At 49.0% G+C, this 19,282-nt stretch overlaps 1 protein-coding gene across 3 annotated transcripts in view; it reads right to left on the bottom strand.

The window, feature by feature from the left end:
- Positions 1-19,282, bottom strand: part of FANK1 (fibronectin type III and ankyrin repeat domains 1) — a 103,606-nt gene that overhangs the window by 13,831 nt on the left and 70,493 nt on the right. For all 3 annotated transcript variants that reach the window (XM_042961293.1, XM_042961294.1, XM_042961295.1), the window contains exons 2-3: positions 12,276-12,453; positions 5,811-5,935 (exon numbers count right to left, since the gene is read on the bottom strand). In XM_042961293.1, the coding sequence (XP_042817227.1) occupies positions 5,811-5,935; positions 12,276-12,453 (303 nt within the window). The remainder of the gene's footprint in view (positions 1-5,810; positions 5,936-12,275; positions 12,454-19,282) is intronic.

Genomic DNA, 19,282 nt, shown 5'->3' with positions numbered 1-19,282 from the left:
ATCAGGCTGTGGCGGCTGCCCTTATGCGGCACAGCCCCACCATGCTCTTCTGCCTACGCCCAGCCCCCTACACGCACTTAGCACCTGACCCAGATGGGTACGGAGTTGATAATCCCCAGTTCCGGCAGCTCAAAGGTCTCATTCATTCATTCATTCAACAAACGTTCATTAAGTAACTCACACGTCCGGTCTTGACACTGACCAGAGAGAACAAGACAGGCACGTTCCCCTCCCTTTAGTATCCTAAACCCTAAAACACCCACCCCCTACACTGCCCCCAAGACTGCTTCCTGGGGCCCACCCACCACCTCACCACCCTCTCTGCAGAGGCCCCCTGCGCATCGCTGCCCGGTGGGATGTAAAACTCCCTGCTCCTGCTCCTTATGGTAGAAAAACTCTGTGGGATGTCAGCTCCTGGGCACTGGAGCCACTTTCCTACCGGTTTCCTTGGAGGATTTTCGCTGGGAAACCGGGGACAGAAGAATGTAGGGATCGCTATCAGAGTGACCTTTTAACTGATACCCTTTCTTCTGGTAAAAATAAAGTTAAGCCAAGTTAAAACCGTTTTGAAATAACAATTTTGTCTGCTAGAGCTTGCCAATCTCCTAAAGATTTTTTTAGCCACATTGTACTTCCTTTTCATCATTCCGCACATATTTTTAGGCCAAAAGCTTCAAATAAAAGTATCATGATAAAATGTCAAGGGACAGGACCCACCGCTGTCCCCGGGCCTTCCCAGGAAGATCATGGCTAGCCTGGGGGTTCCACCTGGGGGCTAGGGAAGGGAGCAGGGTTTTGTACACCCTCCCCATGCCCCCAGAGGGCATTCGGCAAAGTCTGGAGATGTTTTTTTGTTGTCACATCTGTTGGGTAGAGGCCAGGAATGCCGACAAACATCCTACAGCACACAGGACGAGAACAATCCAGCCCCCAAATGTCAACAGTGCCAATGTTGAGAAACTCTGGGCTAGAGTAATACGGACTGCAAGTGATCTATTAGGTGACCCATCCATACTTGAGTAGACAAACCCATGGAAGGTTTCCCTTTCTTCTTCAGATAGGAGGAGAAGAGCAGGAGGGCAACTGTGCGTCTGCTACCCCACCAAATAGCCCCCCTCCTGTGACTCTCAAACTTCAATCCCCACTAAAAATACAAAAACAAGCAATTTGCATAGACTCATCCAGAAGAACACAGGAAGCTCATCCTAGTCCTACTAACTTTTAGAATATGGCACCCTAACTCAAATCCTATTGAGTAAGCTCTACCTAGGACTCGACACAAGGCTTCCTAGACTCTTCTTCAGAACACAAAATGGAGAGCCGAGAAGGCTGAGCGAGTTGTCCAAGGTCCAGTGGGCAACATCGGACCTCAAAACGAGTCTTTTCACAAGGCCACGCTCCTTCCTTGGGTGGGAGGTAGCTGACCAAGCCATCGCATGCTTCCAATCGTATTAAATCTTGAATATAAGCAGACTTCTTAAATAAACAACTAGGATCCCCCTCACAAAGTGTTCGATGAAAGGGAATGCCAGAGACTAAAACGCTCCAGAAAAGTGCTAACTTCTTGAGATTTTAAAGAAAGCTCTAAAAGCACTCGCGGTATCCCAGCATATTTATGCACCGACCGCCTCCAATCTGCATCATCTGACATGACCTGTACAGCTGTCCCAGTAGGGGCCACCCCCTGGTGCGTCCTACCCACAAAGCCCCGCAGCGTGCAAATATCGGGAAACGGAAGAAGCTCATTTTGGGCTTAGAAGCTTGAGTGCTGCGTGCAGCCAAGACTGGAGTATTTTGAGAGTAGCACATAATTTAAATGAACGTATCGCCTAGTCCGGCTTCTGCAAGAGGTAGCCAGTGCCCTCGTAACTTGATCTGAAAACAAAAGGACGTCTCATGGAAGAGAAGGAACACAGCATAATTGTTCATCATTCCTTGCTGAGTTTCATTCAGCAAAAGGAAGCAAGAACCATCATTCGGGGCATAAAAAACTATGATCCGCAGCCTTAACTCATTAACCCGTCTCAGAAAACTGCCAGGAAGGCAAAGAGGTTCTGAGGGTTCGCACCAGACGTGAATCAACCAAGGAATTTGGAACAGTCCCGGTTTATGCGAACTTGACAGACAAACAGAAATGAAAAGGCTCATGTTCGCAGTGCAGAGCAGTTCTATCTCCACTCCTCCTACCCTTGAATCCTTTAAGACATTGTGGGCCTGGCCCAAGGGACTGCCATCAGTCAAGTGCAATTGACTATAAAGAAGGCGGGCTTTGCCTCTGTGGGCTTGTTTAGCTAATGTTTACCCCGAGTGTTGCAATGACAAACACACAGACACAGAATGGATACTGCCCGTGGGGAGGATGTCCGGGAATGCTCACCTACGCTGGACAGAACTCATCAGGCAGGACCACATGAGGGGCCACCCAGGAGGAGAAGGCAGAAAGCCATCGCCCTGTTCTGTAAAAGGGTCATTCGGCCACACGTATGCCAGCAGATATCACAACGGGGGAAAAACTTTCTTGGTGGAATTTAAGTCTCTATTAGAAGCAGTGAATAAATGATGAGCTCATTGGAGGAGATATTTGCCAATTAGCAAGCAGCAGCTGTTTTTCTCTTTTTAAGGGCCCAACTGATTAAAACTGCATGCCTCATTTAAGCAAGAGTCTCCTGTACTTTACCTGGAATTCAAAAAAAAAAAAAAAAAAAAAGCTGAGCATCCTTTATTCAAACAAAGTACATGCTTTTGCGACTCATTAAAACACTTTCAAGCTAAATGCAAATGATCAGCCCACAGAATCATTTTTACTGGTTTTGTAGAATATTCACATTTGTAATTCTTTGTTTAGCATGATCTGCCCTCCTTGAGGGAGTCTGCTGTGGGTGTTATAAATATAATAATAGCAGGAGAGCAGCAGCCTGCAGGAAGACGGTACCTGACCCTCGTCACCCAGGAGAGCCCCTGAGGCTGCATCTGGGCCGCAGCACTGTGCTGTGACCTGACAGAGGAGTGCTCCGCAAGCCCCAGTACCCCGGTCATCACCAGGAACCACATCTCCGTCACGCCTGGTCCCCGCAGCAGGTCTTGTCTAATGACCCATGGAAGCCACGGACCGCAGCGACGGATGCCCCGGACTACTGGACCAGCTCTCCGTGGCCGCCTCTCGGGAGCCAGCTTGGCGAGAAGGCGGCACAATCCCCGTCAGCTGAAAGGGACTAAGGTTTCTGCCCTTCCTAAAGAGCTCCCAATGGTACCCAAACACCCGGTCAATTCTGGCCACAAGGCCCAGAAGCCCCTGCCCTGACTCTGACGTGGTATGACGAAAGATGCCAGTGCCACCCGAGGTTCACCGTGGCAGGTCCTGCGTCCTGTTCACCCTCACCTTGCCGGTTCACGTGGACTCGCCCCAGCCAGGGGGGAAACACGCCCATCTCCCGAGAGACGTGAGTGTGAACTGAGACAATTAGTGTTTCTCCTCATCCTAATCCTGCCTCTGGGCCTTTCCACCCCCCGCCCATCCACCCATTTGTTGTGGACTTCTACATGCTGGATGGGTAGACAGGACTTCTAAGATTCCAGGTGGTACTTTGAATATGCTAGATGGGGGGCACTCAGTCGGTTAAGCGTCCAACTTCAGCTTGGGTCACGATCTCGCGGTCCATGAGTTTGAGCCCCGCGTCGGGCTCTGTGCTGACGGCTCGGAGCCTGGGGCCTGTTTCAGATTCTGTGTCTCCCTCTCTCTGCCCCTCCCCTGCTCACGCTCTGTCTTCCTCTGTCTCAAAAATAAGTAAAAACATTTAAAAAAATTCACTATGCGCGATGGGCCTCTACATGCTAGATGACCGTCCCATCCCAGCCTCCTTTCAGAAGCACACAAGTTGGTGGGAGACAAAGAGGATGAAAAATACATAAAATAAGATGCAGAGTGTTATGAGAAGCGGTGAGACGAAGCTGTGTGCTGAGGGAGGCACATGGCAGACGGTGGGGAGCACGAGGAACCACCCAGGCTCTACCTGTGGAGCGGGCTCAGCAGGCAGGAGGGGAAGGGGTGCCGGGAACGGGGGGCTCCAAGGTGGGAACGCTCCAGAGAGCAGGGGCGAAGGCAGTGGGGTGTGGGGGTGGCCTGTGGGCAGCTGGGGAGAGAGGACGGCGGGGAGCATGCTGGCCCAGCATCCCCCACAGAGACTCTATTCAAACAGCAGGTTCCTTGGCTAACCTTCCCCCCGTCCCTGCTCCTCCCTTCCCCGTGCCTGCCCTCAACACAGCAGAGGCCACGCTCTGCCTCCTTTCTTTCCCCTAAAAGCTCCAGGAGCAACCTGACCCCCATATGAAGAAAATGCTTTCGTGGCCACCACGTTAAGGACGAGCCCTCTTTCCGGACCTGTGTCTCTGTAACTGACCATTTCCCTTCCAAAGTCTGCTCTGAAATTCTGTGCCTTCGCAGTGAGCGGAGCACCTTGGGGGAGGTACAGGACTCACGGCTGCCGCTGAATTCTCAGTTTGCCAAGCTAAGACCCAACTCCCCAGTGCCTTGTTTGCAAATGAAGGTCTTAGAGGCTCACAACCTGAATCATATATACATATGATATGATATATATATAATATATACGTACGTGTGTGTGCGTGTACACAAACATGCCAAATGCAATATTCACTAAAACTTTAAACTAACTTTTACGAGGGGCACCTGGGTGGGTCAGTTAAGCATCTGGCTCTTGATTTCAGTTCAGGTCATGATCTCACCAGCCTATGAGTTCAAGCCCCACATCAGGCTCTGTGCTGACAGCATGGAGCCTGCTTGGGGTTCATTCTCTCTCTCTCTCTCTCTCTCTCTCTCTCCCTCTCCCTCTCCCTCTCTCTCTGCCCCTCCCTGCTCATGCTCTCTAAGTGAATACATTTAAATTACCTTTACTCACAAGAGGAAGATTTTCTTTGTGCAACTCAAAAAAGATGTGTGTTTTCAGCGAGCAGGCCACGAAGAACATTCCTGACCATTTTAATCTTTACCACACACACATCTTTAAAACGTTTTAAAGTGGCAATCACAGAGGGGCGCCTGGGTGGCTCAGTCGGTTAAGCCTCCGACCCTTGACTTCGGCTCAGGTCACGATCCCGTGGTTTGTGAGTTCGGGCCCCGTGTGGGGCTCTGCACTAACAGAGCAGAGCCCGCTTGGGATTCTTTCCCTCCCTCTCACTCTTCCCCTCCCCCACTCGCTCTCTCTCAAAATAAATTTAAAAATCATTCCTTCACTCATTCATTCATAATAAAAAAAAAAAAATCACCGATCACAGAAAATATTCATACCCTCAAACGTGACCTGGGGAAAGGACGCACTGGTCACAGGCGGCACAACCCACCCCACCTGTGGAAGCCACGCTCTTCAGTTTTCCTCACTCACAGCATCGCCGGAAATCAGATGTGTGTGTCAAGACACAGAACTGAAATTGTCCAAAACGGACAAACCGCTTTGGAGACCTCCTCCGCTGAAGACACCCAAACAGGCAGCCTGTTTCTCGGCCCACACCCCTGCGGCCCATTTCCCAAGACAGGGGACCCCACCCTTTTGTACTGAATGTGCACTCACAGGGCGGTGCCGGCCCCAGCACGATTCTCCCCGTTTGTTAAAGCACAAGGAGACTTCCCTCAACGCGCCGGCCAGGCCCGGCCCATAAATAATGTCATCCCGGTGTTCGAAAGTGGACCCGTGTCTGTTTCCAGGAAGGCCGGGCAACAGGCGGGATCTTTTTCCCTCCGCACCTCCTATCGTCTTCGCTGACTTTTAGGCAAATGAGTTCCGCGTGCGTGTACTCACTGGTCGTAGATACCGAGACCACCGGGCTGTACTCATATTCTCCAGAGGGGCTGGTGACCTTCAGCCGAAATCTGTACAGCGTGCATGGTTCCAGACCCTCCACAACATGCTTTGTCGCATATCCCCTAGATGAGAGGAGACACGCGTCATGATGATACCAGGTGATCGAATCGGCACGCTCTGAGAGTCCCTAAAAAAGCAAGCGGAGGTGCTCTGTGAACACGGGCTGCTTCTACTACAACCCCGTCTTGGTTGTGGTCAGTCTCCGAGGCTAGACCGCGAGGGCCCTGAGGGCAAAGGACAGGTCACGCATCCATCCTTCCCCACCCTGCCCAAATCGTAGAATCGGGAGCAAACACATGATTTTTTTGCTTTAAGCACAACTACTAAGTTTGGGGGCGGTTTGTTACACAGCAAGGGGTAACTGATACACATCAACAAAGAAGAAACGATAAGGAAGACAGTGAAGAAATGATACCAACAGCATTAAGAAAAAAACATTGGAGGGGAGGACCCGGGTGGCTCAGTCGGTGAAGCATCCGACTTCGGCTCAGGTCGTGATCTCGCGGTCCGTGAGCTCGAGCCCCGTGCTCACAGCTCAGAGCCTGGATCCTGCTCCGGATTCTGTGTCTCCCTCTCTCTGCCCCTCCCCTGCTCACGCTCCATGTTTCTCTCAAAAATAAATAAACGTCAAAAAAAATGTGTTTAATAAAAAAAATCTGAATTACGAATCCAAGAAAACAGGAGGGTTGAAAGTCGGTATAACTATATTTGCCATCAAAGTGAAACCTCTAAAACCAAGGTAAATATTCAGAAAAACCGCATGGTCCAAAGATCATCATCGTCACCACCTAAAATGTATCAGGCTGGCACATGGTCTCAAGAGTTAAGTGGATTTTGTCATTAGGTGAGCGTAAAGCCATATCTATAGGTACGTGAATCAGAAAATGAACCCTGGCTTTGTGGCACATGAAAAGACCTTTAGGAGCTCAAATTGAATATAATATCCCAGCTTCAGTGGAATTCGATGTCAAGGGTCAAAGACTCAACATAGTTGAGCCAAAATGAAGCCAAAAGTGCCCCCGATAAAACCCAATGTTGGGGCGCCTGGGTGGCTCAGTCGGTTAAGCGTCCGACTTCGGCTCAGGTCATGATCTCGCGGTCTGTGAGTTCAAGCCCCGCGTCAGGCTCTGTGCTGACCACTCAGAGCCTGGACCCTGTTTCGGATTCTGTGTCTCCCTCTCTCTGACCCTCCCCCGTTCATGCTCTGTCTCTCTCTGTATCAAAAATAAATAAACGTTTAAAAAAAAAAAAATTTAAAAAAAAAAAAAAAAAAAAAAAAAACCAATGTTGCCAAATATCGTCGCCCTGAAGCGAGCAGCTCCTTCGTAACCCCTGGAAAGAGAAATTACACAACTGTTCTGAAAGCAGAAGTTACTGAGCACATTAATGGAAGGCTAGAGGCTCTCGCTTCCATCGAGAGGACCCCAAGGAGAGCACCTGACACACACAGGGCCCCAGGGACACTGCTGCCGGCGGCCGTACTCCACAAGGACCGCAGCCCAGCCGCGGGGGGGACTAGCAGAGGCCGCGCAGCAAGCCTGTGGGAGAAGCACAACTTCCCACAGCCCAGGCGCGGTACCTAAACAGACAAAACAATCTAGCGGAAAGCATAACGCACGCCCGTATTTTCGTTATCAGTCAATAAGCAAATATTTGACACAGCAGCTCAGCAAACATGGAACGTGAGGAACAAGATCCCAGGGGCGTCTGGGCGGCTCAGTCTGTTAAGCATCTGACTTTTGATTTCGGCTCAGGTCACGATCTCACGGTTTGTGGGTTCAAGCTCTGTGCTGGGCTCTGCACTGAGCCGGAGCCTGCTTGGGATTCCTCTCCCTCTCTTTCTCTGCCCCTCCCCTACTCGTGTTGTCTCTGTCTAGAAAGAAAAGAAAAGAGAAAGGAAAAGAAAACAGAAAAGAAAAAAAGGAGGAAGGAAGGAAGGAAGGGAGAGGGGAGGGAGGAAAAGAAAAAAAGGAAAGAAAAAAGAAAAGAAACCAAATACTGGAACACCTAAGGACTCAGTTGCCAGACTTGCCCGTTTCTCTATGCTCCCCCCAACCCCACCCCAGCTCCAATCCAGTCTCCCGTTGGCGATTCTGAAATTCATCTCTGTAGCCCTGACCCTCCCGCAGCCCCATCTCCCCCAGCTGCTCCAATGTCTCCACCTCCAGCCCATGTCCCAACTGAGCTCTGCTCCTCCCCGTCTTCCCATCTTTGTTATTTGAGTTGCCCGGGCCCAACGCCTCGGTGCCACCAGCAGAAGACTGGATCACTGTTCCCCAATATTCGGTGCCCTCCCGAGGGTTCCGTAACCCTGTCCTGCTGAACCCAGACACAGCTGTAGGATCTGCTTCGAGCAATGAAGCAGAAGCAGGAGTGAAACGTGTCATTCTGGATGGAAGCTTCCAGAAACAGCGTGCCCTGGCCTCTGCCCGCCGCCACAGTGACTGTCAACAGTCAGGCAGAGGCGGCTCCGTCAGCCCAGGCGGATGTGGGAGAAGGACAGCGTGGAGGGGAGCCACGGCCGACACAGTGGGGATTTCGTGCGGGGAAATTAACTGTTGTCCAAAGCACAGAGGTTCTGAGGTTTCACACCGCACAGCTCTCCTGTCCCGGAGGCGCAGACACAGCTTCAGCCCCCTTGGAGCCGCTCCTTCCTTCCCATGTCGTATCTGAGCCACCAGCAAAGTCTTCCAGTCTGTCTTTAGAACCATCCTGAGTTCAACCACTGCTCACACTCTGTTCCATCAACCCCCCACCTCACTTAGGGCAAGAGCACCTCCCCGAAGCCTGTTCCCGCCTCAGCAGCCAGGGTGATCGTCGGAAAGCATCTGCCAGGCCGCCGCTCCTCAGATTAATGGTCTCCGCTGGCTTTCCCGTCTCTCGGGGTAGAAGCCACAGCTCTGTCCGGCCCACGGACCCCGGTGACTACCTGCCATCGTCTCGCTGACCTCGTGCTACGTGGCTCTCCTCACTCCCTCCGCTCCTCAGTGTTCCTGTCACGTACGTACCAGGCACAGGCCCATCTCATTCGCTGTTTCCTTTGCCTGGAATGTTCTTTCAGATCCTCGCAAGGCTCCAGACATCCCTCCCTTCTTACCCGGATGTTACCTTCTCAGGGAAGCCTTCTTTACCTCTGCTCCAAACCCCCAACTTCCCCTATGCTTTTTCTCCCTGCACTTATCACCATCTGACCTACCCTCTATTTTCACTTCTGTCTCTTATTTATTGTTTTTCTGAGCATGAGGGAGGAAATGGTGTCTCTCTGTTCAGTGCGCATCCCCAGCATCCAGAACGATGTCTGGCCCACAACAGATACTCATTAATACACGCTGACTGACTGAATGAAATGCATGATAACCATGAATGAATGATTCATGAACAAAATGCACAGCTGCCATAGGAATTTAGAGGGGTAGACAATAGGCTAGTAAAGAGTTATTCAGTCCAGGTTGAGTCTGACCGCAGGGAAGAAAGGGAGGGGCAGGGAGATTGGTCCGATCAGGGAAACCGGCTGACCACGCATGCAGGAGAAGTCAAGGCCTATTCAAAGGACAGTAAACAGATCTCACTGGAAGATTCGTGCTCAGAAACGAGAGACAACCAGAAAGGCAGGTTCGGGGCCAACTGTGAAAGGCATCGTCTGAAGAGCTGGACCTTCATCCTTCCAGAAATGGAGACTCCGCGGAAGGGAATTTGAAAAAAGGAAGATTAACAAAGCTAACGTAGCAAGACAGAAGGGAAGGATAAAAGGCCAGAAGAAAGGGCAAGAGGCCAGTGCCGTCAGCAAATGTGCTAGATGGTCGTAGGACCTGGAGATGAATGGTCCAGGAGATAGAGCTGGCACCCTCATGGGGGGGAAGTGCCACAGTATCATCAGGGGAAGCAGGGGCGGGGTGGGGGAGCATCTGCAAAGGGAGATCTCACAAAACTGGGTGACTGGCTGTGAGGACAGCCCACGCCAAAGAGGACACCGGCATTGGCTGGCCGTGAACGGGAACGGACACTGGCAAGTCAAAAAGAAGTTCTCACATCCATCATTCCAAGGTCAGATATTCGAAACCGCTTTTTCAAAGTCCGGCCTTGCCAGTTTTAAGGACACCGAGAGAAAGTGTAATGGAGCAAAAGAGGTCAAGATTAACACAGTCTGATTCTGCCACCTAGTGGCAAGCTCTGGCATCAGTTCTCCGAGGGAAGGCAAGCATTTCAGAAGGCTCTCGGGGGTGGCGGTCGGAAGGCCTCGCTGTGAGCTCCGCAACGTCAGGACCTCGTCCTGGTGAATCCCGCAGCCAGACAGCACTCAGGTCCCCGGGGGGAAACAGACACCTCCGCCTGGAAACCAGGGCGCGTGGCTGCGGTCTCGCTGGGGACATTCTCTACCTGGCCACCCCACAAGGGAGACGAGAGCAAGTGGAGGCATATCCAGTAGGGCCCCACTTGCCCAAGTGCAAGTGTGTGTGAGGGAAATGGGGTGGGGGGGGGGGGGAGGGGATGAAGTCTTTTCCCTTCTCCATACGAATCACTTCTAATATCAGAATTCATGCTTTTAGGGGCGCCTGGGTGGCTCAGTCGGTCAAGCGTCCGACTTCAGCTCAGGTCAGGATCTCACGGTTCGGGAGTTCGAGCCCCGCGTCGGGCTCTGTGCGGACAGCTCGGAGCCTGGAGCCCGCTTCGGATTCTGTGTCTCCCTCTCTCCCTGCCCCTCCCCGACTCGCACTCTGTGTTGCTCTCAAAAATAAACATTAAAAAAAGAATTCATGCTTTTAGATGGAAACTACCTGATAGAGAATAACACACGACCTGACATAATTAAAAGAACATTTTTAAGTAGTCGGGCGAAGAATTATTTTCAGATTAACTGCATTTCAGATAAATGCGTCTGGGGGTTGTTTTCTGGGATTTTTTTTTTTGGTTGGTTTTTTAGGGGGGTTGTTTTATTTTTGTTTTAGGTACAAAGAATTGTTCATTAAATCTCTGGGCTATCATCACTCAGGGCAGTGGAAGGCTCTGTGAATACCTCGCATGCTCATGGTGCCACCTTGAGGAAAGGCCAGCAACATGCTGGAGCCAGTCTGTCCCTTCACCAGGCCAGTGCCAGCATCCTGGCTGTGAGGCTGTGCTCAAGTTTCCCATAGCGTTAGCCCCGGGGAAACGGGCCAGAGATACACAGGATCTTCCTGTGTTACTGCTTACGACCGGATACGAAATCTACAATGACCTCAAAACTCATTTCAGTTCCAGACCCTATTATTATCTCATGTTTGGTATACCTAACATAGTCATTTTGCAAGTGGCAAAGCTGTCAAAGGAATAAGAGTTGAAATGCAGACTAAGAGAAAAAGGACTTCCTGATTGCCCCCAAGGATTTCATTTACTAACTCGTGCGACAGATATTTAGAGCACCCACTGTGTGTCAGGGCTCCACTGCCTAGGAACTGGGGGACAGGGTGTTAAGCAAGCAGAAATCTTTCCTGCCTCTCATGGAGTTTAAATACTGGTGGGGAGACAAAATGAACATGCAAACTGGACAAAGCCAGCAGAGCCAAATGTCATAAGACACAAGCAATCAAGTCCTGACAGAGGGGATGCCTGGGTGGAAGGACCGCCACTTTGGATGACCTTTGGGGAGGGGACACTTGACCTGACGTTTGCGTGGTGTGAAGGAACCAGCCATACGAGAACAGAAGGAAATGCCTTCAAAGAAAAGGTAATGAGAAAGGCCCTGACCCGGGAACCGGCATGGCCTGGAAAGAGCGAACAAAGGACAGCGATGTGACAGGTGGTCCAGAAGGCATCCAGGGTAGACCTGGGGGCCCAGCCGCCATCTCCAAACCCAGCGGCCTGACGGCACCTCCTCTCAGATTCTCTTGATTCTGTCTCTACGTTTCAGAGTTTTAAAATATACCATTAGAATATTACAGAGGCCGAAGAAGCTCTCAAAGGTATAGGAGGTTTAATTTCAAAGTTGGTGCTAACACTTATCTTCCAAAAATTGTAATTCCCAAAAGCACAAATTCGTGCTTCTATAATTCGCAAAAGTCGTGCAGATGGTGTGACTCGTTCTTTTCTTTCATTTGAAAATGAATCCTTTTAAAATAGGAGTAGAATCAAGCCTCTCTCTTTTTATTAGTTTTTATTGACTTTTTTAAGACAGAGGCACACAAGCAGGGGAGGGGCAGAGAGAGGGAGACAGACAATCCAAAGCAGGCTCTGTGCTGACAGCAGAGAACCCGACGCGGGGCTCGAACTCACGAACCGTGAGATCATGACCTGAGCCTAAGTCAGACGCTTAACCAACTGAGCCACCCAGGCGCCCCAAAACAAGTCCTTTTAGAAATGATAGAAACCATTCCAGCTCATCAGGAAATCATAACAAAACGTTAAGCAATTTAACACTGCACCTACGTATAAATGATACCGTAAGTGTGCGTTTTGGGGTCTTCTTCCTCGATCGAGAACCTGAACCACTGCTCTTGAGGTCCCTGCCGTTTTGCTTTCTTTTCCAGATCCCAGTATAATTCAATGCTGTGATGAGTCACTCTGCCCACAACAGGTGGATGAGGCTTTGAGGATGGTGTGATTTCTAAAAAAAGAATGATACAGAATTTCAGGACTCCATTTCCGGAAGGACCAGAGATCCTCTGAGTGCGTTATAGCTGCTCAGAGATCAGACTGTTTTCCCACACATCAAGCACACGTGTGAGTATCTCCCCCCCCCCCCCGCCCCCCTGCCCTGCTTGGAGAACATCTGAAAAGCTTAAGCGACAGAAAATTCAGGTGATGTTAGTGAGCTACCCCACACCTGAACGAGTAGATAGTACCGTTACCCATCAACACCATATTTCACTTACGGACCTTTCCACGATGATGGTTAACATACCAGACTAATTAGGTTGCTTTTGAGCTAATGAAACTCAGTATGCCGCTATAATCCATCAGTGAAATGGCCGGTTAACAGAGCCGATAGAAAAATATACCTGGTCCAAGTATCTGTAGCACAGATGACAAAGGATTGGTATCTATTCTATACAAACAGCTCTTACAAACGAACCAAAGGGAAAACCCAACCGCTAATAACGAACCAGGCAACAGATGAGCTGTGCACCAAAAAATGTCAAAAACAAACAGCTAGCATAATGTCCAAAACAGACATTCATATTCCCCACTGGCCACATGACAACGGTGTATAACTTTATATCCAGTCAGACACTCAAGAAGACCTATCATAACTACTGGTGGTGACAATGCAGGGAGGGGACACTCTCACACATTGGTGGTTGAGAAATAGGAATTCTAGTCTTTTTAGGAAGCAATATGGCAGCATGTATTAAAATTAAAAAGACATGTAAGCCTTCTCTCCAGCCATCCCACGCCTGCAGAAATCAAAGCACAGAGGGACACCTATTCGAGGGCATTAAGTGCTACAGTTTTTAGCAGCTTACAGCAAGAGAGACAGAGAGATGACCCGATTCTAAGGGAACAAATAAATGATGACGTGTCCATAGCGTGGAATGTAATATGGCCTTTACAAAAGGAGCTAGTTCTACACGACATGCCTTGAGAGGATTTCCAGAAGGTATTCCCGAATGAGAAAGCAAGAGGCAGAGAAAAACACAGACTATCCCATTGCTATGAAAGATGACAAGGGGCCCAGCACACACCAGGTTGGTCAGGGTTCGGTGGTTGTGTTTCATGTTAGCTTCACCCACTCGGGCGAGACTGTTAAATTCTTCGAGGGCTGGGTTCTTAAACTCCTTCTAAGACCTCTGCCCATCCTGCGGGGCCTTTCGGGCCTCCAAAGTATCACTGATTTCGCACACTTGTTATTAAGAAAAGATTTTTGCTTCCCTTAAGCCAGTCCTCGGGTAGCTGACCCACCACCGGCTCCGCAGACCCGGGGGACCTCCTGGCAGCGTGGCCCTTGTTGAGGAAGGCAGGGCTGCCCTGGCCTTGCCTGCTCCAGGCCAGGAAGACAACACCACAGTCCTTTACTTCCCAGAGATACTCTCAAGGGCAGCCTGCAAGCTCACGTTTCTCGACTTCATTTTCCTAATATTTATTAAAAGCATGGCATGGTGGAATGGGATAAACCTGGGTTTAAGTTCATGCTCTGAAACAGTCAAAAACACAGTGTTCTTGTGATGACTAAATAACACAGTAAGTAGCTCAAGAGGGGCACCTGGGTGGCTCAGTCGGCTAAGCGTCCGACTTTGGCCCAGGTCATGATCTCACTGTTCGTGAGTTCGAGCCCCCCATCAGGCTCACTGCTGTCAGTGCGGAGCCCGCTTCAGACCCTCTGTCCCCCACGCCCTCTTCCCCTCCCCCGCTTGCTCGCTTACTCTCTCAAAAATAAACATTTTTTTTTAAAAAAGGGAAGTGGCTACATAAATTCCGGCTTACTTCGTCCAATGAAATCCTACACGGCACCTGAAAGAAACTAGTGCTACATGTGACACACGTAAACCTCAGTGAGTGGAAAACACAAGCTTAAAGGACACACTACGTTCTACCGCTTGTTAGTGTTTAGAACACTAGATATCATCTATGAATACGCACATGTGCATAAAAGTTAAATACGTGGATGGGAAGAATGCCTACCACCTGGGTAGAGTTACCTCGAAGCTGGGGAAGGGACAGAGCTGTGATGGGGAGGGGACACTGACCTCTACATTTGTAGGGTTTCAGTTCTTTGAGAATCTAAGACATATTTGGCAAAACGCCTGCGTTTTAAACCTATATGGTATATGGGGGGGGATACAATTTTCAATAACTTTGAAATGTCTGCAATATTAAAAAGTATAAAAATGATAAACGTTACTCTTACGGGGCTCCGGGCTTCCTTAGAAAAACCTATTTCAATGTTAACATACTAACTAGTATGTTAGTATCTGTGGGGAAAGGAACACACACCCTCCACATGCCAGCCAATGGCCCTTCTGTATTAGCATCTCATTTAATCCCAGCAACGCCGCCTGACATATCCTGAAGACTCACACCTGAGGTTAGGACACCATTGTTGAGTAACTCTTTTTTTTTTTCTTTCCAGAACCTTCTAAAACCATCCAAAGACCAGGACTGACAGGCTGTTATGGATAACCCCCCAAATAAGTAGAAGCCACATAATACTTCTATTCCAAAGAAGCCCAGCTTAGAATCCCACTAAAAATCAAGATTTTGGGGTGAGAAACCCTAAATGAACACCAAATTTCGAAATGGAAAAACCAAATGGCTCGCCACAAATTGACAGCAGGAATAAAAAGAGAATATTCCCAGTTACGCAAGCGAATCATTAACACAGGCAAATAACCAGAGACCTCCATCCGAGAGCTTAGCGCTGGCCACAGATGGTCAGACCTCTATCCCTGAGCTCGGCCCCAGGGCCACCAGACCTGGCAACATGCCCCCATCCGGATACAGTCTCAGCACGGGCAGGACCCCCTACTATTCGCCAGCCCTCCCCCTGATCTGGCTCAGTGGCAAATGTGTGGTGTTTGGAAAAGTTGAGGGGCTGCCCCCCTTTTGGGGGTGGGGGGGAGCAATCCAGACTTCACTGCCCCCACACGAATGCGCGGCCGTCGTAGCAGCAACGGGCTGCGATGGAGATGTCACTTTGCACCTGCTTTAGTTACCAGAACAGGGAAGATCCGTGCACCGACCAGTGGGGATATTCTAAGTCTTCCTCGCTTAACAATAAAAACTTTCCACGATGCAAATCTCAACCTGGGTAAGAGATGCTTTTGGCAGAAAGCGATTAATGCCAAACAGAACTCGGATGGTCAGGATACGAATGAGTGTTCTCGCCAGGTAAGACCTGAGGGTTTTTCAGGTGACCCAAAAATAAACAGCGGATGAGAGCAAGCTCGTTTTGGTCTTTGAACAACCTACAGTCATTTGACAAGGGACAACATTATATATACTTACACATTTATACATATGTATTAATATACATACTATGTAGTTTGTATTTTCTCTTTGATAAAGACTCTGGTATTTTTGTCGTGACCTGATCATACACATATTTTAGGATGTTGGCTTTAGGATCCTAAAATATGTATACGAACACGTCACTAGCCAAAGTGCAAACCATCAACATGCCAAGGGAACAGAGGCCTGGGTCAACACGGAGCCTGCATGAGAACGGTCAGAAATGGCAAGTGACGGGCCTGGTGGCTGGGAGAACAGCAAAAATTATATAGCGCTCATTCTGTGCCAGGCACTCTCATAGATGCTTTCCATATACTTATCTGTTTAAACTTCACTACAACTATATGTTACAAGGAATTTTAGTATTCTCATTATAAAGTATCTGAGCACAGGGGCACCTGGGTGGCTCAGTTAAGCGTCCGACTTCGGCTCAGGTCATGATCTCGCGGTTTGTGAGTTCTAGCCCCGCGTCGGGCTCTGTGCTGACACCTCAGAGTCTGGAGCCTGCTTCGGATTCTGTGTCTCCCTGTCTCTCTGCCCCTCCCTCCCTCTCTCTCTTTCTCTCAAAAATAAATAAACATTAAAAATTGTTTTTAAGTATCTGAGCACAGAGAAGTTAAAGAACTTGCCCAAGTTCACACAGTAGTAATCGGCAGAATCAGGCAGTCTGGCTCAGGAGTCCCTTACTTAATTTATTTATTTTGAGAGACAGAGAGAATGCAAATGGGGGAGGGGCAGAGAGAGAGAAAGTACCAAGCAGGATTGGAGCTGTCAGTGCAGAGCCTGATGTGAGGCTTGAATTCACGAGCTGTGATATCATGACCTGAGCTGAAATCAAGAGGCTGCTTAATCGGCTGAGCCACCCGGGCACCCAAGGGTCCCTAGCTCTCAACCCTATACCATACTGCCACTCGGGAGCAGAGACATAAAATGTAGAGCTGGGTGAATAATCTATTCGTTAGAGCTACAGATTTCTTCAAACCATTCTTCTATTTTTATGTTAACTCCAGTGTAATTGACAAACAGCGTTCTATTAGTTTCAGGCGTACAATGTAATGGTTCAACAATTCCAGAGATCATTCAGGCTCATCAGAAGTGTGCTCTCAGTCCCCTTCACCTATTTCACCCATCCCCCACCCACTTCCCCTCTGGTGACCACCATTTTGTTCTCTCTAGATAAGAGTCTATTTTGGGGGCGTCTGGGCAGCTCAGTCGGTTAGCTTCGGACTCAAGTTCAAGCCCCGCATCGGGCTCTGGGCTGATGGTGCCGAGCCTGCTTGGGATCCTCTCTCTGCCCCTCCCGCATCTCTCTCTCAAAATAAATAAATCAACTTTACAAAAAAAACAAGTGTGTTTTGGTCAAACCATTCTTTTTAAATAAGGTTTCACTTGTGAACCAACTTGATCCCCCAGGAAATTTCAAAATTAGGAAGAAGAGTGGACGAGGGCAGGCGATCATTGTTTCAACGCAGTGCAGGGAGGGCGCACAGAGGAGGGAGAAGTAGGCCAATCCCCTCACAGCACCGGGGTCGGAACTCGGTCCACGAAAAAGAACGTGGTCTAAGAAGAGCACAGGACCCGGAGTGGGCACCAAGACCAGAGGGAGGTTTGGCTGTGGTCCACCTTGACACCACACGTGTGGGAAGGAAGCCGGCCAGGGGCCTCTTTCCGTCCAGCACGAGATGTGGGGGTGGGGGTGGGGTGGGAGGAGGGCAGTAACAGGTGAAGAAGAGGTTATAGAACACGGGTTAAATAGTGAGACGACCCTATATGAATACTCGTACCAGGGCAAGGTGCACACATCCTACTGGAGAAACGTGCTGACCTGAGTTCACTCCCAATACGTGAACAAGTTCCTCTAGGTTTACATTTGGTCACCCCACGCTTTACAGGGAACCGAGAATTGCACAGGGAGGGAAGCATATCTAGGACCACAGGCCCGGCTCACTCTACTCCAGGATTAACCTACCGGCGGTATGATAAGTAATCATCTTTCTGAAGGTGACTAAAATCAACGTTTTTGAAAACCTCAAAAGCTCACCTTTTTGCGGTTTATTTAACCGGGATGTTCCTATCCACATTTGTATTTCTCTTCTACCATAAGAAACACTACTTGGGGAATTGTTCTTTATAAATTTTATAAAACGAACACACACACATTAAGAGACACAAGTTAGATGCTACTTTTTTATTATTTTAATTCCAGCATAGTTTGGATACAGTGTTAGATGCTACTTTTTATATAGAACTTTTAGGACTCTCTTCTTCCGGGGGCACCTGGCGGGGGGCTCAGTTGGTTAAGCATCCAACTCTCAGTTCTGGCTCTGGTCATGATCTCAGTTTGTGAGTTCGAGCCCCGCATCGGGCTCTGCGCTGACAGCATAGAGCACGGTTGGGATTCTCTATCTCTGCCCCTCCCCTGCTCGCACTCTCTCTCAAAATAACATTAAAAAAGAGAGCAAGAACTCTTTTTCCTGATTAAGAGTATCAGATCTTTTAGAAGGTATTTTTGTTTAAGTCTGATAAACAGCGTCAAACATTCTTTAAATTTTTTTAATGTTTATTTACTTTTGAGAGAGAGAGAGACAGACAGAGGTGAGCAGGGGAGGGGCAGAAAGAGAGGGAGACACAGAATGTGAAGCAGGCTCCAGGCTCCGAGCTGTCAGCACAGAGCCCAGTGCTCGAACCCCCCGAACCACGAGATCATGACCTGAGCCAAAGCTGGACACTTAACCAACTGAGCCACCCAGGCACCCGCCAGGGTCAAAATCTAACCGATCACGTAATCTCACGTCATAATTTCAGGCTTAAACTTTAACTTTCCTAAACATACCAACAAAGAAGGAAAGAAAAAACCCTATCTTCGACTTTGCGAGGTTCCCTTCAACAGCTGGTAGGTTCTTTCCATCGTGGCAAACTTATCTCACCTGAGAAGCTTCCCGACAGGGAACAGGCTGGTGGTTGCCAGAGGTCATGGGGCGGGGTGGGTAAAGGGGAGGAGAGGACAAACTTGCAGCTATAAGATAAGTCATGGAAATATAACGCACCACACCGCGACCCCAGGAAGCAAGACCGTGCTGCAACTTCCCAGTTGCTAAGAGTAGATCTTAAAAGTCCTCATCCCACGAGGAAAAAAAAAAAAATGATCTTTACCTACGTACGGGGACGGATGTTAACTAGACTCACTGTGGGGATCACAAATATCGAATCAGTATGTTGTACACCCAAAACTAATGTTATAGGTTAATTACACCTTGATGAAAAAACAAAAGAGGAAAAAAAAAAAAAAAAGGTTTTCCGAAATATGAAAAGGGAAAAAGACAAGGCAGACCGCCAAAGGACAGTTGTATAAGGATTTAGGTATGCGTTATGTGCCATAAATGCTCTTCATAAGAAAGTTCTTATGCAAATCTGACAAATAAAACAATTTTATGCCCCTCCTGCCATTTGTCAAGTAATAAATAATATGAACATAAAATATAGAGGCC

Source organism: Panthera tigris, chromosome D2 (genome assembly GCF_018350195.1).
Source record: "Panthera tigris isolate Pti1 chromosome D2, P.tigris_Pti1_mat1.1, whole genome shotgun sequence".
Lineage (NCBI taxonomy): Eukaryota > Metazoa > Chordata > Mammalia > Carnivora > Felidae > Panthera > Panthera tigris.
This window is presented reverse-complemented; position numbering and strand designations above follow the sequence as displayed.